The 24,314-nt window shown below is 41.7% G+C and overlaps 1 protein-coding gene across 4 annotated transcripts; it reads right to left on the bottom strand.

Moving 5' to 3' along the window:
• Positions 1-3,309: 3,309 nt before the first annotated feature.
• RNPC3 (RNA binding region (RNP1, RRM) containing 3) lies at positions 3,310-18,785 on the bottom strand. Of its 4 annotated transcripts, none has more exons than XM_079981538.1 (15): positions 18,598-18,785; positions 17,748-17,795; positions 16,384-16,502; positions 15,457-15,540; positions 14,169-14,280; positions 12,389-12,457; positions 11,227-11,366; positions 9,684-9,809; positions 9,222-9,358; positions 8,916-9,083; positions 8,610-8,704; positions 8,467-8,525; positions 7,621-7,753; positions 6,371-6,451; positions 3,310-4,626 (listed from the first exon to the last, which is right to left on the bottom strand). In XM_079981538.1, the coding sequence occupies exons 1-14, from the start codon at positions 18,766-18,768 to the stop codon at positions 6,377-6,379; spliced, it is 1,536 nt and encodes a 511-aa protein (XP_079837664.1). In that variant the 5' UTR covers positions 18,769-18,785; the 3' UTR covers positions 3,310-4,626; positions 6,371-6,376. The 4 variants fall into 4 exon arrangements, with proteins under 4 accessions (XP_079837664.1, XP_079837665.1, XP_079837663.1 ...); XM_079981539.1 differs by having other exon boundaries at positions 3,310-3,533; XM_079981537.1 differs by having other exon boundaries at positions 6,375-6,451.
• Between the last annotated feature and the right edge of the window lie 5,529 nt (positions 18,786-24,314).

Raw genomic sequence — 24,314 nt, 5'->3', positions numbered from 1 at the left:
TCAGGGGCCCATGAACAATCACACTAAAACTCTCGTTTTCTTTTTAATCTGGATTTTTAGGAGCACAGAACCTAAAAGTAGGGCTTGCAACAATCTCAATTGCTGCGTCCCTTTTCTACTGGTGCAACCTCTCCCCAGAAGGAAAGGGTTTTATTTGGCGTTTTCCTGCAGGCACCCTCCCTCCCCGGATTAGCAGAGAATAATCCCATTGAATGCGTTGCAGGTCGCATACCTACGCGCTCGGTGGCTTATTACAAGGCTCGGCTCCCCTCGCGGCTCCCCTAAGGGCTCCCACCTTTGCAATGCACGGCTCGGAGTAGAGGGGACGGCAGCCAATCATTGGAAAGGGAGCAAACGACGTCCCGCCTCTGCAACCGGCTTGTGTGGCTCAGGTTGTCTTTCACTCAAGTCTTGGGCAAAATTCTCATGCCTGGTTGCATAAACACTTGGATGCTGCCCTCTAGCGTTCATGCTTTTAATTTTCACGGCAAGGTGCTCTTTTCTGCCTGGTATGGGAATAATAGGATTGTATACAGTGGTACCTCGGGTTACAGACGCTTCAGGTTACAGACTCCACTAACCCAGAAATAGTACCTCGGGTTAAGAACTTTGCTTCAGGATGAGAACAGAAATCGCGCGGCAGCAGCAAGAGGCCCCATTAGCTAAAGTGGTGCTTCAGGTTAAGAACAGGTTAAGAATGGACCTCCAGAACGAATTAAGTTCTTAACCTGAGTTACCAGTGTAATTATAATAATAATAATAATATATTATTTATACCCCGCCCACCTGGCTGGGCTTCCCCAGTCACTCTGGGAGGCTCCCAACAAAATATTTAAAACACAATAAAACATCAAACATTAAAAACTTCCCTAAAAGGGGTTGCCTTCAGAGGTCTTCTAGAAGTCAGATAGTTGTTTATTTCCTTTGGAATTATATGAGTTGGAAGGGACCACGAGGGTCATCTAATACACCCCTCTGCAACATGGGGCTCAAACCCACAACCCTCAGGTTAAGAGCCTCCTGCTCTACCGAGATATTTGCGAGCTACTTTTTAAAGACAGGAGCGACAACATAGCAAGTGGCATTGTTTTTTGTTTCGTTTTAGTAGCACGTTTCAGCTTTTTGTTGAATAATTAAAAAAAACGGTCTTGGCAAGTTTGTAAATAAAAATCCAGGAATGGGTTTTTGAATTTAGGTGCAGGTATCAGCCTATTGTTGGACGTGGGTGGCGCTGTGGGTAAAACCTCAGTGCCTAGGACTTGCCGATCGTATGGTCGGCGGTTCAAATCCCCACGGCGGGGTGAGATCCCGTCGTTCGGTCCCAGCTCCTGCCCACCTAGCAGTTCAAAAGCACCCATAAGTGCAAGTAGATAAATAGGTACCGCTTTATAGCAGGAAGGTAAACGGTGTTTCCGTGCGCTGCGCTGGTGCCGGCTCGCCAGAGCAGCTTTGTCACGCTGGCCACGTGACCCGGAAGTGTCTTTGGACAGTGCTGGCTCCCGGCCTCTTAAGCGAGATGGGCGCACAACCCCAGAGTCGGTCACGACTGGCCCGTACGGGCAGGGGTACCTTTACCTTTATCTTTATCAGCCTATTGTTGGGAAATGACTAAAGGTAAAGGTAAAGGTACCCCTGCCCGTACGGGCCAGTCTTGACAGACTCTGGGGTTGTGCGCCCATCTCACTCAAGAGGCCAGGGGCCAGCGCTGTCCGGAGACACTTCCGGGTCACGTGGCCAGCGTGACAAAGCTGCATCTGGCGAGCCAGCGCAGCACACGGAAACGCCGTTTACCTTCCCGCTGGTAAGCGGTCCCTATTTATCTACTTGCACCCGGAGGTGCTTTCGAACTGCTAGGTTGGCAGGCGCGGGAAATGACTATTGAGACACAAATGCAGCCTTCAGCTCTAGTAAGAACATTCGTCATCCTCCTCTGTTATCGCTCGTTACTTTTCGGTGCCCAAGGAACAGGACCACTGTCAAACCTAATGACATAGAAGACATTTAGAGAGATCCTGTGCTTAATATAGGAAAGTTAGAGGATTTTGGCTTGGCCTCCAATTTTGATGTAATGCGACCTTCCTTCATCCCACTGAAGCAATCTTTGGAATGGAACATTGGCATCCCTCTGCCTTGGGAGACAATGGAAGAATGAGCCTTCAGGGGTGGTCAAAGCATTGGGGAGTTACAGCACCTGCTGTGGCCGTAGAGACCGGATATGGGAGAGACATGTTTTGTTGCAACCAGGGCAGATGACGGTGTCTGGTTGTGCTGCTGCAGCAGCACTGTGGCGTTTCTTCTGTGCTCCAAGCACTGTGATCGTAAAATACCATTTAGCGTAATTCTCCCTCCTTCATCCCATTGATCCCAATCTTTGGCACGGAACGTACAACTCAACCTTCTCAAGGACTGATTCAATCGTTGCACTTTGGAGATGGGACCACGTTGTTGCCTCTTCCTTTTGCTTGAGCAGCTTCAAAGCTCAGCACCACCACCCTACTGGGTAAAAATACTTCTCGTGTAACTACGTACAAAACCACACTGTATGGACAAAAAGAGAGCTATCCTCACCGATACAACATGGAGGCAGCCATTTTAAAAAAATGATAATCTGGCCATTTGGACATTCAACTGCACAATTTTAAAAATATTTTTTACAGGGTGTGGCAGAGGAGATGCAGTGTAAATATGCTTGGAATAGCTGCAGAGTGTGTTAAAACAAGAAGGGAAAGTGGCCTTCTCTCCACCTTGCAAATACTCAATTTATTTGTGATGCTTTAGAGCAGTTTCCTTAAGATTTCTCCAGCATTAGCCTAAATAATCTACATAGAATTGTAGAGTTGGAAGGGACCACAAGGGTCATCTAGTCTAACCCCCCTGCAGTGTAGGAATCTTTTGCCCAATGTGGTGTTTGAACCCACAACCCTGAGATTAAGAGTCCTGTGCCCTACTGAGCTATTCCCTCCTTCCTACCTTGAAACATCCATGTGGGAATAGGGATGGACAAGTCTGTCCCACCCTAACTTAATTCCAGCTGCACTTTAATATTTGCATTTCTGAAGTAGGACAAGCGCTGACAGGAATCTTCCTCTTCCATTTTAAGAATGAATATGGAGCGTTTTCTACTCCGAGCCTCAGGGTCTCAAGCTTCCAATCTGCACAGTTATTCAAGTATCTTAGGGAAGTGAAGTGATAGAACAGGAGAATATGCTTTTGAGCTGAAAACAGGGTTATGGTATGGTGATTGAATGTCATTGGCTGTGTGGAAAAAAACGAATGCTTTGGCAAAGAAAAAAGAACACAGAAACAATGCAAAAGTGAATAATTTATTAGATCTTTAATTGAAACATTTTCCACATCCACTATGTGACTTGCTGCAAGGTCTTCCATTTAAAAGCACATAACACACCTAAGGTTAGCAGAACATTTGTGTCGTGTTTTAAATACATGGTAAATGCTTTTACGCACTGTTGAATAGTTCGGCCGACCGTGCATCTTCTTCCCAGAGCTTGAAAGACAGGGAACTCAAAACGAACCTGGAACGATTTAAAGGCGCATTGAAAACACACATTTCTAAAGTAGAAAGCTGAAAAGTTTGGATAATAAGAAAAACTAAGGCAGAAAGCTCGTGAGCAAAAGTCTGCTCCTGCTATGGGCAAAGAGGGAGGGAAATTTTTTTTTTTTTTTTTTTTGCAAAAATAACACATAATTTAATGAATACACATGGGGGGATTAAATAAATAACATTGATCTCATATAGATATAGATATCCGTCTTCCCTCAAAAACACCCTACGGCCAGCAAAAGCTGTTCCAGGGGTTTGGGGAACCATTAGGAAGAGTATGGAATGCAATAGGGGATGGCTGCAGGAAAAAAGTTAGCAAAAACTGCCCTACAACATCCCATCAGGATGGGACCCATGCAGACCCCTCCTGTAAATGGAAAGAGCATTTCCTTTTGCAGGGCTGTGGTTTTGAGTTCTAAGGGATCCAAGGCTAAAACTGTCTCTGGAACAGCTGTATTTTACTGTAATGCTTATACAGAAGATGGCGCTGGCCTGAGAACAAGTTAGAAAGCAGCAAGAAAGACTAAGCAGAAGATAATTTAGTTTGCTCCATTTATACCGCTTCACTTGCTGCTCTCTATCCAGTAAGGAGGATTACAAAAAAAAAAAACAGCCAAAGATGCATATTGTATTACTTTGCTATGGAGGTGTTGCTGTTTTCCTCTGGACACCATGAGATTGGAAGATGGTTAAAAATATAGAGTTGAGGCCAGAACTTCAGTTGGTAAACAGCATTTAAAACTCTACCAACGTAAGCAGAGAGGTTTACACTTGCTGAAGGCCTGGCAAGCCCAAAATTGCGCTACTGTTTATATAAGGAATTTTTAAAAAGTACATTTTAAGGCTATAAACTTCCATGGGTAAGTTAACAAACAGGGGCTATGTTTAGTAAAATAACAAACTATCACTAGAGATCTGCTAGATGACCACCTAGCACAGTGCTAAGAGAACACTAGAACCTTTTACTAGAAAAAAAAGATGTATATATACAAAAAAAGGATACAGCAAGAAAGGATACACTTTGCATGACACAGTATTACTGCAGTATTTAGGCAGGAATGTTTCTAAAGAAGAACAGCAGAATGCGGTTTAATCCTTTTATTCTCTGTTACAGCTTTCATTCTTTAGACTACCTATTTTAAAACAGTGGTCATTTTTAAATCTTCAGACCAAATGTACCAGGAACGCGGGAGAACAGCTCTGAATCCAATACAAAGAATATAGTATTAACTATTCAATCAGTACAATGCCAGAATACGCACCAGAATTCTGGCTTTTTGCCATGTTCAAAAGCTAAGCATTTCTGTCTCCAATGTAGTTTTTGCTAGAAGTTAGCCAGCGCTAGAATGTATTAGCATGATCCCGCTACAATTCTGCTGGCTACCCAGCCATAACAAATATATCTGTTAAAAATATTATCTGGGAAATGATGCATCAGGAGGCCACTTATCATGAGACAACTTTTGTCTGCTACTTTTGCTCTTTTTTTAAGCATAAAAACCAATCGGGAAAGAGTGGTTTTTGTAACATTCGTATTCCTTGAGCGGAGCCTATCTCCTGCTTATGGCACTGTGCTGCACATTTGCTATTCTGGTGAGATCAGAGGAGGAGAGAAAAAAGAGGATTTCTACAATCTTGCACTGATCCTTGGAGAGAGACAAACTTGGAAGGAGACAGAAACTTGCCTCTGCTGTTATGCAGAGCCAAAGAAAGTCAAAGTCGAGAATCTGTCCCTCCCCCTTCGGAAGGAGGGCAAGCACAATTTCTGACTGGCTACCAAAGCTACAGGACCCCAGCAATAAGAAATATCCGTCTTTAAAAAGACACTGCAATGCAATGGATACATTATTTTCATCTGTAGCTATTTTTGCTAAACAACTGATGGAAATTATACAATCGCTTTAGCAAAGGATACAGGGTTACGGAAGCCAGTAACACAACAGAATGTAATTTTATTTATAAAGGTCAAACTTCAGCAGTGTGCTCAACCTGCAATTTGCCAGTTTTTCCCCCATCTATGACCATCAGCAATTCAGGCTGGTAAACAAAAACGAACGTTGTGATTACTGGAAAATATGGATGAAAACACTCAAAACCAACACTCCGATTTGCTTCCAGATGGTCATTTGCAATACTACAAGCATACTCGACTGGCTAGATGTGTCTTTTTTAAAATGAATGGGCATCTGCGTCTAGGGCCACCTGCTGTTAGTTATTGCATCTTCAAGAAACCAAATCCTAGGGGCAGTTTACAAACATAAAACATGCAGTATCATAAATGATAACAAAGCGATTGTAGCAGCCATACAACTTGATCTTAGATCAAGGGCCAGAGACCCCACAGTTCTAGGAGAACAGTGGGAGAGGAGCCCAAAGGCCAAATTCGTTTGAGCTCTGACATTCTATAACTGATGACACAATGAATGCAAAAGGTTATATTTATAAAAAAATTCTCAGCCAGAAAGAAAATACGTGCTACTGTGTTGATCAAGCAGAAGTTAGAAGTCTTTTATTAAACCAGCTCGTGTTGGTGGTCAAGGCCTGTTTGTCACCGGAAAGCAAACCTGTGTCTGGATTGTACCACTTCGATAACACATTGATGGAACGTTGCACACACAAGGAGATTCCTGTTGCACATCGAAAGCTGGCGCATCAAGAAGGAGGCTAGTGGGGAACGCATCTCACCACCTAGTTTTCTAAGTCAAGTCTAAGTCAGGTTCACCACTTCAGAGGCAATGCAGCCATGCTCTCTGTGTTTTGCATTTTTTTTTAAGTTAGGAGGGCAAAATGGAATACAAGGGAGTTTACTTACCTTCAGGGTCTTCTCCCCTTATCTTTTCTCCTTTCCTCTTTGGGATCCGGTTTTGGTCTCGCGGATCGAGCAAATTGCTTGGATTTTATTAAGGAATAAAAGTCTTGGCGGCAAGCTTTAACAAGAACAATTTATAAGCGGCGGGGGAGGGTGGATGCAAGAAACAGACTATGGGACACAAAAGCATCACAAAATTACGATACTTCTCAATCTCTATTTATTAAAACTAAAAAAGCTTGTTAGACCACCTCAGCTGGAGATGGGAGAAAAATCTACCTCACTTTGCCTTCTTAGTGCTGCAGAGAAAGATGTATGTTAAAATAATTGTTGCTGTGTTGATGCAACCAGAACCAAGACATTGTGGAGCCGGAAAGAGGAATGGAGAAGAGACTGGAGTGGTGGGTGGAGTTGGAGGGGTGTATGTGAAGCAGGAGACAATGAGCAGCATGCACTTACACTTTTGTTCATGATAAGCTATGCTTTATTTCTGACTATGGCTTACTACGGAGGTGGGAGCTGTGGCCCCTCCAGCTATTTCTGGACTGTGACTCCCATCATTCCTGACCACTTGCCATGTTGGCTGAGGCTGATGTGCGCTGGGAGTCCAACAGGTTCACCAGCCCTGGCTCACTGTCATGTGCAAAATGGGCCAGTAACTGTTTTAATAACTGGTTTTCCATTTTTTAAAAGCAAAAAACAAAATTTGTGGATGGTTTGATTGCCTTGATCAGGCGTAGGCAAACTCTGACCCTCCAGATGTTTGGGGCTACAATTCCCATCATCCCTGACCACTGGTCCTGTTAGCTAGGGATGATGGAAATTGTAGTCCCAAACATCTGGACGGGCAGAGTTTGCCTGTGCCTGGCCTTGATTTTCACTCCATGACTTCACTGGGTTCCACTCAACCAAGTACAAGAAGCTGGCTGCAGAGAACTACGTAGGAGACAAACGTTTGAGGGCTGTTTTAGTGAAAGCAGCCAGGAAAATAAGTGTATTCCTTTGATGGCAGTGGAGAGGGCTGAGGAACACAGGAAAAGGGCAAATGAGTGAAGGACTCTGCTAGCTGGTTCGCTCCCCTCCCTCTCACCTGCGCTGCAACAACCATGTCTTCTGTTTGCCTACAATTTAAATGGGGACAAATAATTTGCAAAGAAACCTTGCTACCAAAAGCAAGATTCTAAAAGCAGGCCCAATATTTAACTGAAAATGAAACAGAAAGCTTTTCTTTATTTTAAGAAAAGGATACGACCACCATAGGCTTGTCAAATAAAACATATCCATTGACTTCTTTCAAAGCTTTTGCAGCTGCTCCTTCATTGGGAAGCCCGACAAATGCTTGTCCTTTCATACGACCTTCTTTCATTAAGCGTATATCGAACCTAGGATAAATTGCAAGACGTAAATGCTTCAGCTGCCCAGTACATATCGCAACAGATGAAGGAAGGAGCCATGATTTGTTTCAGTAGTTCTTAATAGGACTACAGAAGAGTCCTGCTGTACAAACAGCCTGCTCAGGTTCTGGCCCGATTCTGACAAAACAGGTATCTTCTGATACATCACTATACATTTCAGCTTCCCAAGCTGTGGCACCCATGGAATAAAATTGCAGTTCTGTTACTAGAACAACATTCTGTAATAGAATTACAGTTCTCTTAAAAGAACAGCATCCTCACTTGGTACATGTCTACTCTCTTTCCCACACCCCTCCTTTGCAACATCCTTAGCTATCTTCCCAATTCTCCTAATTCCTTTCTCCATGCCCTATTTTTTTCCAGTGCACAATTTATCCCTTCCCACAATCTCACTTTCTCAGCCACATTTCTCTGACTTGACTCTCTCCTTCTACACCCCAGTGGCTTCTTCTCTCTCTATTGTCACAAGTAGTATAGGCCCTCCCCATGCCCACCCTGCTGCTCTCAATCCTAATGTTTCATTATCCTCTATGATCCTCACTATAGTCTTTCATTAAAAAGGGTGCTGGACTCCTCTACTCGAAAATAGGTGGAAACATACAAGTTCATGGATATATCATTTGGCTCACCAAGTCAAGAGCGGCTCAACCTACGGAAGAAGTCACCCAGCCATCACTTACATTATACGTTCAGTTTCTGATGAAAAGTCAACGTATCTTCCAAAGATAAACTTCAAATCCTGGGATTTAAATAAAAGCAGAGCAGGAAGAGTTAGCTACTTCTGTGGAAGGAACCAAACACTTTCTGCTCAATTCCCACTTACCCTTTCTTGAACTTGTTTAGACAGATTCTTCACGTAAATTCTACAATTTGGCTCACCAGGCTCATAATTTCTGAAGACAGCAAGAGTTTCCATTTCTTGAGCACAGGAAGAAAAATATATAGCTGTAATCTCCATTCTAGAAAATAGGCTTAATTAAATAATTAAAACTGATTCTCAACAGAATGTATATTTGATGTGAAAAAACCCAAATCAACTAAGCAATATAGCCAAACAAGCTCATCACATTTAAATAAAGCAACATCCTCACTGCGTGTCATAAAAAAAATTTAATGGTAATAAAATCACCTTTATGGGAGACTCTGCCTTTTTCTAGCTCTCTTTTAGAAACAAATTCCGAAGGTATTTCGTCGTCTTCTTCTTCCTCTTCTGTCTCTTCTTTATGACTGGAACGGAGAGCGGGTAAGATTTTTCCAAACCCTTCACCAGATATTTCATCAATGGCTGCATAGATGTCTAAGACAATTAAACACAGAGAAGGTTTAGTTGGGACGTGATCCTGAGACACAAGTGACCTCAACCAAATTAAATACAAGATAACGTGCTACAATCCATGTACATATAAACACGTTTTAGTTGACACACACAGCATACCATTGTTATGCTGCTCCGCCAAGCTTTTCTGAAGAATGCCAGGGCTCTCTGAAGATATGTGAAATTCAATTTTTTTGAGACCTACAGGGTGCGGCTGCTCAAACACATCCGAAGGCGACAAGGCTGGGTGCAAATTGCTGTTCAAAAAGACATCATAAAGCTTCGTTTAAAGCTTCTTTACAAGAAAGATTATGCACAGAATTGTTTACTCCTTAATGAATTTACATTTCTTTAAAGGGATTGCAAAAAGGGTTGCTAAGCACGTTACAGGTAAGAGTTGCAAGCAATATTCTGGTAATACTGTTTTTTTCTTACAATATAGTGCTATATAAAATCACACCACTGGACAATCTATATTTTTACTTGCTGAATATTTCTGACAGTTCTGCCAGGTAATTTCTCAAGACATCTATGTACTCATTACATAGCAATGATCCACATTCAATACTCATATATCCATACCTGTGGGAAGCAAGCTGGGAGACATTTAATAAGTCTTTGATCTTTCTCCTTTTTCTCGTACGGTGCGGCTTTGTTGGGATCCGTCGTTTGGGTTGGAGGGTTGCCAATTCCATCAGCTTTGTAAATCTGAATTATTAACATATTGAATACTTTATTGGAAAAAAGGTATTTCCACAGAAAATATGGGGGGGATAGTTAAACCTATCAATGAAACAAACCTCCCACCCTCAGGGTTTTAGAGCCTGGCTTTTAAAAGAAGACTCTATTTAGTAGATGCCTGCTGCAGACAAGCTGATGTTGACTACTCTGCCATTTCTTCCAGTCTGAACGCTGGTAGACAGAGAACTGGGGAGAACTGATTGGGAAACACACACCACTGCCCTAAGAAGAGTCTGGTAAATGAAAGAGAAGGAGCAGCCAGAGCAGCTGTCTTCTTTGGTTTCACTTTCTCTAAAAGATCATGTGCTGATGAAGTCCATTGAAGCTCAAACCTCACCACACACGAAGGGAATAGGCTATTTCTCAGATCTAAACTTGCTATAAGAAAGGGATAGGAAGAAGGGGGCATCTGAAATTGAGATCAATTTTGCAGGGTCTACAGACCAAATTAACCCCTATCAAGTTAAGGGTGAGGTATACTTTCCCTACCCCTTCACTTCTTTGAATTACATCAGTTGATTCCATGCTCTATATGTCTTCAAGGGCAAGGCCAAAAGCTTCGGGGATATATATTTAATGGATACGAGATGTAAGTATTTGGTGGAAGCACCACACAAAATGCAGTATTTTAAGAAGAATATTTTTTAAAAACAAAACAAAACAACCCTACCTTGATAGAAGAAGAAGAAGAGGAGAAGGAGGAGGAGTCTGGATATGATATCCCGCTTTATCACTACCCGAAGGAGTCTCAAAGCAGCTAACATTCTCCTTTCCCTTCCTCCCCCACAACACTCACTCTGTGAGGTGAGTGGGGCTGAGAGACTTCAGAGAAGTGTGACTGGCGCAAGGTCACTCAGCAGCTGCATGTGGAGGAGCGGAGACACGAACCCGGTTCCCCAGATTACGCGTCTACCGCTCTTAACCCCTACACCACACTGGCTATCAATTAACTGATACTCAATTATGGTTAAAATATACTTTTGAAATACTTTTAGCAAGGTTTAAAATTAGTTGAAAATATATTTACTGCTTGATAAAAGAAATCTAGCAGTCTCTCCATAGTTGGTACTAAAGTGGGCTTCTATGTTACTGCTATGTATTCAAGAGAGAAAGAGACAGAGACATTGATTACTAAGGCCCAGGTAATTCCTAAACTATGGGTTCCAATCCCATAGTTTATTTGCTAACTTTTACAGTTTTATTTTGTTGGGAGCCACCCAGAGTGGCTGGGGAAACCCAGTCAGGTGGGTGGCTGCTGCTGCTGCTGCTGCTGCTTCTTCTTCTTCTTCTTTGACTGCAAAATATCACTAACTCTTTGCAGGCAGAGAAAAACAAGGACACCAACTTTTACGCAGGGAGCAGCAGGCTACAAAATATCACTAACCTTTCTTTTTCCTCTTCATCGGCACTTTCATACTCAGATTCATCTTTGCTCGAGTCCTGACTGTCTTCCTCTTCAGGCAAAGGAGGTTCCTCAGGAGGCAGAGGAGGAATAGGAGGCGGTAAAGGGATATACTCTTCATACTAAAGGAAGAATAAAATATACAACCTTTTTGGTATTTCAGTTGTTAACAGTTCAAATGCAAGTGTGTGTGTGTGTGTGCGTGTGTGTGTGTGTGTGTGTGTGAGAGAGAGAGAGAGAGAGAGAGAGAGAGAGAGAGAGAATATATACAGTACTCAACAAGCAAGTGTTCTGCACCACAGTCTAGTTTTTGACATTAGATTATCACATACCCTCTTGTGGGCAGTGGTAAGAAAGGGTTTGGACAAAAGGCCATAGCTACTGCATCACTCCTGCAGCACACCCAGGAAATATGGGTCAAGAGTGGAGACTGAGGAAAGAACAAGGTTAAGAATATTTATGGTACAATTTATCCCACCATTGTACCAACAGAACGTGGGGCAACCACAATGTAAAGTACAGATTTAGCTGTTGTGAGGGATGAATAATATGCTTTAGCAGATCTCGAGTATAGAGTTTGACTACATCAATTGCATCTCTTCTTCTTCTGAGAAGAGTCAATATACAACTCAATATGTTGAACTTATATTTCAGTAATGATAGGAAATTCCCATTATATTTTTCAAAGCACACCTTTTATGGTCCACCTGATAATGAAGAACAGGACCCGACACTTCTGAGGAGTTGCAAAAGTAGTTTGATATGGCATGATAATCAGCTGTTCAAGGGGGGAAAGCCAAAAATGCCACTAGGTTCACACTCCTACTTGCATCCTAGCCAAAAATTCTAAAGAAAGGGGTATCTTAAAACTATAAATACAATGGTACCTCTGGTTACAAACTTAATTTGTTCCAAAGGTCCATTCTTAACCTGAAACCGTTCTTAACCTGAGGTACCACTTTAGCTAATGGGCGTCCCATTGCCACTGACACACGATTTCTGTTCTCATCCTGAGGTAAAGTTCTTAACCTGAGGTACTACTTCTGGGTTAGCGGAGTCTGTAACCCAAAGTGTTTGTAACCTGAGGTACCACTGTACAATGTTGCATTTATTCACAGTGCTTCAAGTAATAACAGTTTCATACCGTAGGAGGTCGAGGAGTAACTGGCCCAAAGGGAGCGGGAAGATTCATTTTGTTCATAAGATGCAAAACCTGAAAGATAACCAGAGCAACTTAGCATCTTCTCCAAGTACTCAAAGATGAATACTTGAGTAAACATGCCATTAATTGTCATGGGACGAATATTATCCTTGCCACAACCGTTCAAGTATCCCACATAAACCAAACTTGTTGCGTATTTTATAATGGTTTTATATTTGCCATAGCTAATGGGCAGGAAATGTTCATCTGAAGATTAAAATGTCACTTTGCATTTCTTAGTACAGAAAGTATTGATTTGATGTGTAGAGCTCTTTCCTATTCTAATTTCTTAGTACAGAAAGTATTGATTTGATGTGTAGAGCTCTTTCCTATTCTAATTAATTCAAGAGGGTTCTGGAAGCTTCTCTGTGTGAAAGAAACAAGCAGAAGGTTCGTGATGTTTGGGTTATTTCTTCAGAGAAGCTGCATACAGCTGGCTTAAACTGGTTCTCTTACCTTTTTCTGTCAAGGTCATGCTGATTATAATAAGAGGCCAGAAGGAGCCTGGGTTACTCTCTCTTTCCATCTGGTGTGGTGTTCTGTACATAGTATGCTGAGTGTTAAGGTTTAATCTTATTATAAGTTATTGTAAGTTTAAGTGAAGTCTGCTGCAACTGGATTTCTTATGGACAGTGCCAATCCTGAATGTATTAGATTTGTGACCATTATGCTTATTTGCCTTTGGTAGCAGTAAAGTTCTGCTGGATGAAATGCCTCTGGTCTATTTTTGGGGAATCTTGCAACGTATTTAAGTTTTTACTCTGCTAACTATACTTTGGAGTTCTACTCTGCATCAATAGTGAGTAGAATACATGACATAAAATTCTGGAACCATAAAAAATGAATAATTCTACAAGTTATAATAAGTTGTGCTTGCCAGACAGAACTAGATTTAATATATCTACCTAATGTGATTTATTTAAGGACTTTTTTTCTCACTGGGAGATGGGATACTGGGATAAAATAATTTGGCAATACAGGGAGATATCTGTACAACAATTATAACAGAAAAGGTGTAAAATCTTGACCTAGGCAGTAAAACAATATCAACTAGTTTTGACATATTTGAAAACCTGGTTACATACTTCCAAGCATCTAACAATATGGACTAGAAGTTTGCAGTTTTTAAAAAATGGTCAGAAAGAAATTTTAAAGAACCATGTGATTTGTCATTTAAGACACTGAGTAAAACTTAGCTGAATACCACCCCTAGATTCTACAACGAACATGCATATCCTACCTACTTCTGCCATGGAATCCATGATGGCACACATATAATCCCAAAGCAAGTAATCCATTCAGGCACTGATAGACATGCATATATTGAGCAAGGTGGTAGCTGCATGGTACCTTCAGACCATAGCTTATAGCTTTGATGGCTGAAAACAGTGCTTATGAGAACATACTAAAAATATTCTTACTGCTAAAGGTGATCCAATAACTCATACTGAAAGTCTTTGTGAGCTCCTTTGCAGTCACTTTCAAATTAACTGATGCCACTACAAACTCAAATAGGAGTGGAGCGATGCAACATTCACAGCAGAATCCTATACAAAAGCAAGTCCCACTGAGATCAATGGAGCTTATTCCAAAGAAGCAGATACAGGACATAAGCCCTAGTCAGTAATTTACAGCTGCTTAAAATAACAATTCAGCAATACCATACTAATAAGTATAAGGTTTATGTATTGAATTCAGGTTGGGGAAGGGGATCTACACTTACCTGCACATAAAACTTAGGCACACTTGCCAAGGCATTTGCTATGTTGGCTAGGATTGTACTGGAAGGTGGGGGGTATCGATATTTGAGGCAAGAATTTATAGGGAAAGTTAACCTGTGAGGGGAAACAAACAAACCTTAGAAACAATTCAAACCTATTAAAAAAAAGCTTCACTATGCAGAAGAGTTCAATATTTAGAGTTTAAAAGCACCAAACAAAGAAACCCCTAGCTCACATACCAGCAATTCTGAAACATGAGAGACTGATTCCATGATATCCAGGGATTAATAAAAATATTTACCAACCACGGGATTGTAATGCTTCTCTTTGTTGAACAGCAGCTCCCAACACTACAGGAGACATTTGAAACTAAAGGGAATTTCAAAAGCATGTTGATCATAGAACTGGGAGGTCACCTGGCCTAACCCTTACTCAATGCAAATACGCAGTAGGAAAAAATGTGTGTGAGCAAGCTGCTACACACTCGTAGTAGCTCTTAAATACCAATCCATATGCAATAATAGTGACAGGCAACAAATATCTGCAGACAGAGGTTTGTGGAGCCCTCAGAAAACTAAGTGTGGCAAATTTTTTAGCACACAAATCTGCTCTGTTGCTTATCACATCTACTGAAAGTTCCACAGCTATGCAAGTATCTAACATTGGTTCTCCCAATGTTGCTGGACTCTGAACTATTGCTTACTGACTGGGGCCAATGGGAGTTGGAGGTAAACAGCATCTGACAAACTGCAGGTTAGCTACTTCTGTTTTAATCAGAAGCAGGGAAAAAAACGTACAGTGGTGCCCCGCAGGACGAATGCCTCGCAAGACGGAAAACCCGCTAGACGAAAGGGTTTTCCGTTTTGGAGGTGCTTCGCAAAACGAATTTCCTATGGGCTTGCTTCGCAAGACGAAAATGTCTTGCGAGTTCCTGCGGGGTTTTTTTCCTCCCCCCCCCCTTTTCTAAGCCGCTAAGCCGCTTATCTGCTTATCCGCTAAGCCTCTAAAAGCCATTAATAGCGCTAATCCGCTAAGCCGTCAATGGGCTTGCTTCGCAAGACGAAAAAACCTCTAGACGAAGAGACTCGCGGAACTTGCAAGGCACCACTGTACTAAGAAAAGGGTAGTGATATAACTGTAGGAACAGAGAGGATGTGATTTATTCTTGGAAACCAAGCTTAGAAAATATTACTGGTCTCTCATATGTTTGCCTAAACATGTTCACAAATGGTTTAAAGGCTAGGATTCAACAACAATTTTTGTATACAAAATCAGAACTCAAGTACTAACCCATGGCTAGGAGCAATTCCACTTTCTATCTTGAGGCAGCCTAGATCTTTCTGTTCTTTCTCTTCTTTCACTGGTTCTTCAAGGCTAAAACACACACAAGAGCAATCTACTACATTATGCGGTATGTTGAAATAACCCTAACTGTAAATGAACGGCACTGTGTTTGGACACAAAGTGCATTAAAAAAAAGTCGCCAAGAAAATTTGTTGTTGTTCATTCTTTACTTGTGCAACATCAATGTGGAAAAAAATACCAAATGAAGGACAATAGTAATAGGGGTAAACATAACACAATATAAATGACTAGATATGGCAGTTTCTATGAAGTCATAACTCCAATTTTGGCTCATAAATATGAATCCCCACTCAAATCTATTTTGTTCAGTTGTTGAATTCTGTGAAGTAGCCGTAATTTAGATTCCAATAAAGGTGATGAATAAGATGAATCCATATACGTAAAAATCTGCATTTTTGATTCTGCTCAATTCTCTTCCCTTCCTATGTTTGCTCAGTGAAAAAAAATCATACAGAATTGTCTTTGTGGCAGAACTCCTAACTTCTTCTGTCCCAGTCCTAGACAATCTGACCAAAATTTATCTTTGAATGGGTCAAGATCTCCCCAGTATGATGGTCACACGGTAAAAACAGAATGGAAAAGCGTATCTGCTATGTAACCACAGGAACCTAGCCCAAACAAGGCTGTAATCCGAACCCCACTTACTTGGAAGTCCTACTGCATTCACTAGTACTTACTTCTTGCACTTCAGATCTACAGTATTAATATCATGGGATCTAAAGAAACAATCTGGATCCTCCTGTATCCACCACAGCAAAGTTTGAAGGAGGAGGTTTTGGAAAATATTTTCAAGAATCTTAGAAATATTTTATAAGCCCACTGAATTTGAAAATTACAGAAGCATCTACAAACCTTTTGTCCTTCTCGCTTTCAGAAGATTGGCTAAGTGCACAAACACTGTCTTGGTCCTTTGCATATTCAACTACCAGAGTGTGGCCTAGAAGGTTCAGCTGATGCAATCTCGATAAAGCCTTCAATTGAACACAACATGCAGTTAAATCAACTAACATTTAAAATGCACTCTGACCCATCAACCTCTCGGTTTATTCCTTTCTTCTCCCGTCTTGCAATTTACTTTGCCTAAAAACTAAGCAACATGGAGAGAAAGTTTGTTTGGGGGAAGAGCAACAACTTTCTATTTAATCCATCTTATAATGACCAAAACAGATAATGTCCCGACTGTTGCCTACAATTTTATACCAACTTACCAGCGAGAAAGGCATGCTGAAAATCAGTGAGAATTACTTCTAGTTGCAGAAAAGACTTGCTACACATGCAGAAAATTGCACTGTTAATGACTATAGGATTTAACTGCTTTCTTGCTAGTTCTTGAACTGGACACTGAAACGTACACTTCTGTTCTGATAATGTAGGTTACATAGATTTGTGGTTTATATGGGGCCAATATGCATATATTTTATAAATTTCCTACTCCAGGGATTTTACAATTTTAAGTTAGATAGAAGATAGAAGTTAGGAGAGGCAAAGTTAAGATGACAACAGAATGTGTGTCATCTTAATACAGAAAGAGCTGTAAAATATAAAGCTAAGCAACTCAATATATTTTCTGTTTCTCTACAGCAGGCTTCCTCAGACTCAGCCCTCCAGATGTTTTTGGCCTACAACTCCCATGATCCCTAGCTAGCAGGACCAGTGGTCAGGGATGATGGGAATTGTAGTCACAAAACATCTGGAGGGCCGAGTTTGAGGAAGCCTGCTCTACATCTTGAACACTTAGCGGTTAGCCTGCATTTGCACATTTACAAGTTAATCAGGCCTGTTTTAATATTAGCATCTAATATGTACACACAGTCATCAGTACCATACTCTGTTGTCTTTATGCTAACAGTTAATATTCATTTGCTAAAGTGTCCTTGCTGTTTTCTAACACCTAAATATGTAATTATCTAAAGCATTTTGGATGAATCTTATCCAAGCACGAATGCTCTTAAGCAAGTCCTCCCTCCAATCTTAATGGAGTTTATTCTAAGTAGATATACAAACAATCACAGCCTTACAACGCAATCCTCTGAAATAAATCTCATTGGGTTTACTCCCAGGTAAACAAGGTTAAGACTGCAGCCTTAGACTTATCTTCATCACTTTGTTTTTGTATTGAAAGGCAGACATCTTGACCTACAGCCATAGAACACTACAGCAAAAAAAGAAATAAAGAAATAAAAGAACAAAGTTCTGTAATGGTCTCAAATACACACCTGAGTAGCTGCATTTTCATTCGGAAAAGTAGCAAAAGCAGTGTGTTTCTGAGGAGGGGAAAGAACATGCCAAACGTTGATTTTCCAATATAAGCAGAGAGAACATTAACACACAAATTATCCAATGTATTGCAGAATTTTTAAACATGAATGTGGCTGCACCTAAAGGCAAAGCCGGAAGGGCAACCATCTTTCTTTCTCCTCCCCTTGTTAGAACTGGAACACCAAGAAAGAGAGTCTAAGATGTGGAATCAGTATTTGTATTTATTTGATTCAATAAATACACGTGCCAATGTTAGCAAATGGTCAAAGTGTGTGTGTATCCAAACAAGTGTGTTAGTATTATTTATTCAATTTCTGTGCTGCCCTATAACTGTAGATTTCAGGGCATTTCTCAGCGTTAACATCACCATCAGGGCCGGATTTTGGTTTGATGAGGCCCTAAGCTATTGAAGGTAATGGGGCCCTTTATATGTCCAGCTGTCCTTTGTCAACAACAAATTGTTGCTGTTTTTTGCGTTGAATATATGCTGTATGGTTATTTATGGACCTAATAGGTGTCTAAAGCCATTTGCACATAACAAAATATGTATTTTCTCAAAGTAATTGTTGAACTGAAATACAATTAAGAAGAAGTATATGGGGGGGAGGGCACAAGAGAGTGGGGCCCTAAGCTATAGCTTGTTTAGCTTATACGTAAATCCGGCACTGGTTCTGCAGCCGTAGAAGCTTCTTCTGCCGCCCGAGGCAGTTTCCTCAGTCTGCCTAACGCCAGAGGCGGCTCTGGCCTCGCGGCTGCCTCAGGCGGATTTCACGCCTCGGCCGCCCGCCCCCGCCGCGCCTTCCCTACCAGCCTCCCGCGGTCGGACAGGACCCGCACGGAAGCGGCCCCGAAGTGCCTCAGCAAGCTCTCCTTCTCCGAAGCCGTCAGCGAGGCGGGGAGGTGCCGCACCAGCAGGATGCGCCCGCTTCTCCCCGGCCGCGGCGGCCTGGCCGTCTGCTCCGAGCTGGGCGCCGCCATGTCGCCTCGCCGCACGGACTGAGCATGCGCACTGCAGCCGCCGCCGCCGCCACCAGCCGTCGGGAAGGAAAGCCTCGGAGAGCCGGGTGGGAGAAGAGGTAACCTCGCGAGAGTGAAGGCGTCCTCAGGAGGGCGAGGACCAAAGGGACTGTCCCATCGCTCTTTCGACGAAGAACTGCGGTAGTCAATCGAGCTGGAGGGCTGCTTTGCCCTTTGATAGCGGGCGAGCGGAAGACTTTTCGCCTGTGTCAGTGATGATGAAGAAGAAGAAGTTGTTTATAGAGTGTCTAATGTTTATAGAGTGTCTAATGTTTATAGAGTGTTTATAGTGTTCATGGCTGATGCCTGCGTTCAGTTTAGTACCGGAAGTTTAAGCTGTTTCTCTAGGTGCCCTTTGAATTGGGCATGCGCTGTAGAGGAAAGGGAGGTAGTGTTCAAGTGCTGGCGGTAGTAAAGCGAAGCGGCTTCAGGTCGGTTTCCAGCCTTCTCTGTTTCTCAAACTTAGGATCACCCACCCACCTATTGTTGGACTGCAACTCCCATGATCCTTAGCAAGCAGTATCAACGATCAGGGGTGATGGGAGTTGTTGTCCAACAACAGCTGGGGACCCAAGGATGAGAAACAAAAAGCCATCGCTCGTTGCTTCAGTAGAGAATAATGGAAACTGATGCTGTGCGGGTCTTTTTTTGGACATGCAGTGAACCTTTAACGTTTCCAGCCGATCTATCCTTATAGCTTTTTGATTCATTTACTGATTTAATCCATCTATCCTTATGGCTTTTTGATTAATTCACTGATTCAATCCACATACGTTTTGCATACCAAATTATGGAGGGTGGAGACGTGCTGCTCTCAGATGATGCACAATCTGTTGCAGATATATTTAAAACAACTGACTTTTTTTTTTAAAAAAAAATGTGTTGCCTGATTAATCAGGGACTGCTTTTAATCAACCAAAAAAGAAAAAGAAAAGGCTAAAAGGTCGCAGAATCTGATAGACACTTCTACAAAATTATGAATCCTGGGAGGTTCCCCACTCTTTTTCTACTGTAGATACAGCTATGCCCATTTTCCTCCTCTTGGCATTTGGGGTAGATAGAATTTAGGCCTGTTCTCTGTCTTTAGAAGTAAGAAAGAAGCTGATATAAGATAAGGGCTCTCTCTGTTAAAGACAGCATTGCACATATTTCTTACTAGTAATTCAGAATTTAATGCACTAGAAGAAACTCACTAGTAACTATGTTTTCTTCTACCTTTTTTGGGGGGGTGGATTTAGAAATGCAACTGAATCATCACTATATTCATAAATTACAGAGGGTATCTGTCACTATAGGTTGCAGAATGAATGGCAGGCTTTGGCCTGAATGAAAGCTTAATTTTAAAAATGTGGAAAGCACTATGAAATCACTTCATCAACGTTACATACTCTTCTATTCAAAATCTAGCCATGTGTACATCAAACACTAAAATAGTAACAGGATATATAAGCCAAAATGCATTGCCTCTAAGCACAGATGATGCTCATCAAAGATAAATGTTGCATTTTATGGCTACAGTCCTAATGCACACTTATCTAATGGAGAGCCACATTGAAATTGATGAGAATCACTTCTGAACAAACCTGGATTTGCTCGGGCCATCAACGTGACATTTAAAAAACTCATGAATATTGGGTTGATTCATTTTGTTTGCAGAAGTGGCTAAGATCCAGCAGTAAACCCTCCAATCTGTATATCAGAATATCATGCAGGTTGTGGGGTCTTCCATAATGCTGTTTATCTTTTACATCATGAGCACCTCTAGAATGAGAGTTGCTGCCATCATCATCATCATCATCACCATCTGGTCCACTTACTACTTTTCAAGGTTATTTCAGAATTTGGTCTTTCTTATCTTACTTAATATTACAGCCTGCCTTGCTTAGACAAGAAGAATACAGAATATATAGAATATAAGTTGCAATGTGGAATATTGAGGCTGACAAAGACTTTGAAAATGGTTTATTCTGTTAGTGGCAGGAAAGTGTGGCTTTTAAAATTCCAATAATATGATTGAGTTTCACTTCTCAGTTTGAAGTGAACATCAAAGCCACTCCATAAACAGAATATAGAAACACTGAAGGCCCTGCCATTTTGAAAATCAAAATGGACAAGGAGCTTCTGTTATCTGATTATTCAGTATAAAATACTTGGCTTTCCTTGTGATTTTCTGGTGGCGGGGAGGAGGAATTTGTGGGTTATATTCTATCCTCTTAGCGGTTTGCAGGGAGATAAGTGGGATGAATCGTTTGTGTGGGTTTTCTTTTTCTCTAAGCTACTTTTGTTCAGTGAAAATGAAACTGACACAGTTTTTCCAAAACCCTGCATTGTGCCTTAACTGTATGAGAATCAACTTACAAGATCCTTTAGAAGATAAATTATAACAACAAAGTCAAAGTAGGTTTGAAAAACGTTGTTAGTCCTTCAGGACAACACATTAATCTTCACTCACTGATAAATAAAAAGCGCAAGTGAACTTGACGTTTGTAAATCCTTTTAAATGCTCCACCCACTCTCAGGATACAAGAGTCTTTGTTTTAGAGTAATTTTTCACATTAACTAAAAACAGAATCCGATCTGTTGAAAGTGGAGGTGATGACTAGGGGGAAAGGGATGGTTTAGCATATCCTTAAACTGTAAGCTGATTGTTGGTAGCCATTTTGCACAACAAACGTAAAGAAATAGTGGGTTGGGGTCAGCATTGTACATTCAATGATTTCCCAGAAAATAATGTCACTATGAATTTAAAAGACAGTTAGCCAGCCTGCTCTCTGAGGCAACAATAGGTCTGCCATATTCCTGATGCGATGTTATAGCCAATGATTCCCAGACACCATATAAAAATAGGTATTGGTATGACCCAGAAGCTATCAGTGGACAAATGCCAGCTCCCTTGGCCTATAGAGCGAAATGAGCGCTGCAAGCCCAGAGTCGTCCGCGACTGGACCTAATGGTCAAGGGTACCTTTACCTTTAGTGTAGTGTTGGTAGACATTATGTCTCACATCACAGGGATGCGGGTGGCGCTGTAATCGAAACCACTGAGCCTCTTGGGCTTGCTGATCAGAAGGTCGGCGGTTCGAATTCTGTGACGGGGTGAACTCCCATTGCTTTGTCCCAGCTTGTGTCAACCTAGCAGTTCGAAAGCACGCCAGTGCAAGTAGATAAATAGGTACCACTGTGGCGGGAGGTTAAACAGTGTTTCTGTGCACTCTGATTTCCGTCATGGTGTTCCGTTGCACCAGAAGCGGTTTAGTAATGCTGGCCACATGACTCGGAAAGCTGTCTGTGGACAAACGCCGGCTCCCTTGGGCTGAAAGCAAGATGAATTCTGCAACCCCATAGTCGCCTTTGACTGGACTTAACTGTCCAGGGGTCCTTTACCTTTACCTTTATGTCTCACGTCGCTTAAGGGCAAGAAAAGAGAAAATATTGGGAGGTAAGATGCTAAGGTGATGACTTATAAATAGTCAAAAGTGTCCCCACATTGAGAAACTATGCATGATTTTCTAGCAAGACTGTTATTGTTATTTGTTATTCCTGAGATTCAGACCTAGAGGGGAAATGATTGCAATAACAACGTTAGGATTCAATTCATGCAATTGCCAGTTGACAAAATTAATCCTAAAATTCATATTTTGCCTAGCCTTGGAGTTAACTCATCCTTTCCTTTCAAACCATTGTGTTTGCTTCATGAAAACCTGCATTTTTATCACCAAAAATATACTGTTTGCAGCCATTTGACTGGATCTGGATCTGAATTCAATGATAAAATGTATATGCTTTACTCTGTTAAGAAGACATGCATTTCACTGCCTAATATAAAGTGTAATTTATTTATTTTTTGCTGGTAAGTGTTTTTAAAAGCCAATAAGCTAAGTTGGTTTTGAGTTTGGATGTTATGAGATTCACTTTGCAATATGAGTGAGAGAAACACAACAACTTTGCTTGCATAGTAGGGGTTTATTGTAGCAAATAAAATTGAGGTTCTGGATGCAGATACACTTGTACCTTGGGTTAAGTACTTAATTCATTCTGGAGGTGTGTTCTTAACCTGAAACTGTTCTTAACCTGAAGCGCCACTTTAGCTAATGGGGCCTCCTGCTGCTGCTGCGCCGCCGCTGCACGATTTCTGTTCTCATCCTGAAGCAAAGTTCTTAACCCGAGGTACTATTTCTGGGTTAGCGGAGTCTGTAACCTGAAGCGTATGTAACCCGAGGTACCACTGTAATGCATTCAGCAAAGTTTAGTATGTCCTAGGGTTGCAAGTTTGCTTATAGACATGTTTTGCAGGTGTCTTGCTGAAGTGAAGGAAAGGGGAATTTAGCAACGTAGGATGCACAATGCTGCTTTAATTTTTAAGTACTATTCATATATGCTAATCCACTATTTATAAATAAAACAATGATGGAGTCAAAACTCCCCGATATATAACTTGTGCTTTATTATACTTCTCTAAATGAAACGCCATCACTGCCAAGGAAAGTTTTCTTTTTCTTTTTTTTCAATTTAGTATTGTTCAGTTGACCCCTTGCACTCCCTCTTTTAATCCCTCTAGTTCTGATGACGCTGTTGAAATATAAACTTAGGAAGCACAATTATTCCCCAGCTCCATGTTCCTCGAGGAAAGTGTGCATGCCACATCATCCCTTTGCACAAGCTGCCCACTCCTTCCTGCACATCTGGCCAGACTCCTCTGCAGCTGGATGATAGGAGGGAATTGTTTCTGAGAAGTTGTATCGCGCCTGGACCAATAACGCTGTATTACGGAGATAAAAGGGAGCATGTTACAAGGCAGAAGATTTACAGTCTCGTTTCTTTCTTCGTGCATGTCATGTGCCTAGCTGGTCTGACTCTTCGTGCTGTTTCCAATTATACATGTCAAGGCACAATATTCTTGCAAACGTGAATGAATTAAAGATGAAAGTCCGCTTCAAGCTGTTTTCCAAACTGTTAGGTTAGGGTAGTTAAGACTACAGCGCAGGACAGGGCTTTTTTCCAGCTGGAACTCACTAGCTGGAACTCATGGGAACTCACTAGAACCCAGTTCTGGCACCTCTCAGGTGGATGCCATTGCCATTATAAGACAACAAGGTGAGTTCATGGTGAGTTCTGTCACTTCTTTTTCTAGAAAAATAGCACTGGTGCAAGATATGCTATCCAGTGGTGCATCAGGCTGCCTTGACATCCCAGTAGTGAAGCAAACTTCGGGGGGTCATTTAATAGGAACATATGGGGACCCATATGAACCAACCTGGATCCTGCGACCATCATCTGAGGCCCTTTTCATGCGCCTACTCCATGAAAGGTCTAGAGCAGCGGTTCTCAACCTGTGGGTCCCCAGATGTTGCTGGACTACAACTCCCATCTTCCCTGAGCTCTGGCCTTGCTAGCTAGGGGTGATGGGAGTTGTAGTTCAACATCTGGGGACCACAGGTCGAGAAAGTCTAGAGCATGGCAACATGAGTGTGGGCCTTCTTCCATGCTGGCTCCCCATTTGTGGAAAGT

The sequence above is a fragment of the Podarcis cretensis genome, assembly GCF_951804945.1.
Source record: "Podarcis cretensis genome assembly, chromosome: 6".
NCBI classification, from domain to species: Eukaryota; Metazoa; Chordata; class Lepidosauria; order Squamata; family Lacertidae; genus Podarcis; species Podarcis cretensis.
Note: the sequence above shows the minus strand (reverse complement) of the source record. Positions and strands in the feature narration are given on the sequence as shown.

Excerpts from the sequence above, each read along its gene's own strand:
- RNPC3 (XM_079981538.1), bottom strand. The coding sequence starts at position 18,768 with ATGGCGGCGCCCAGCTCGGAGCAGACGGCCAGGCCGCCGCGGCCGGGG. Across the intron at positions 11,367-12,388 it reads TTACTCCTCGACCTCCTACG|TATGAAGAGTATATCCCTTT; the intron begins GTATGAAACTGT and ends TTCTTCCTTTAG. Across the intron at positions 9,359-9,683 it reads TCCCAGCTTGCTTCCCACAG|CAATTTGCACCCAGCCTTGT; the intron begins GTATGGATATAT and ends CTTTTTGAACAG.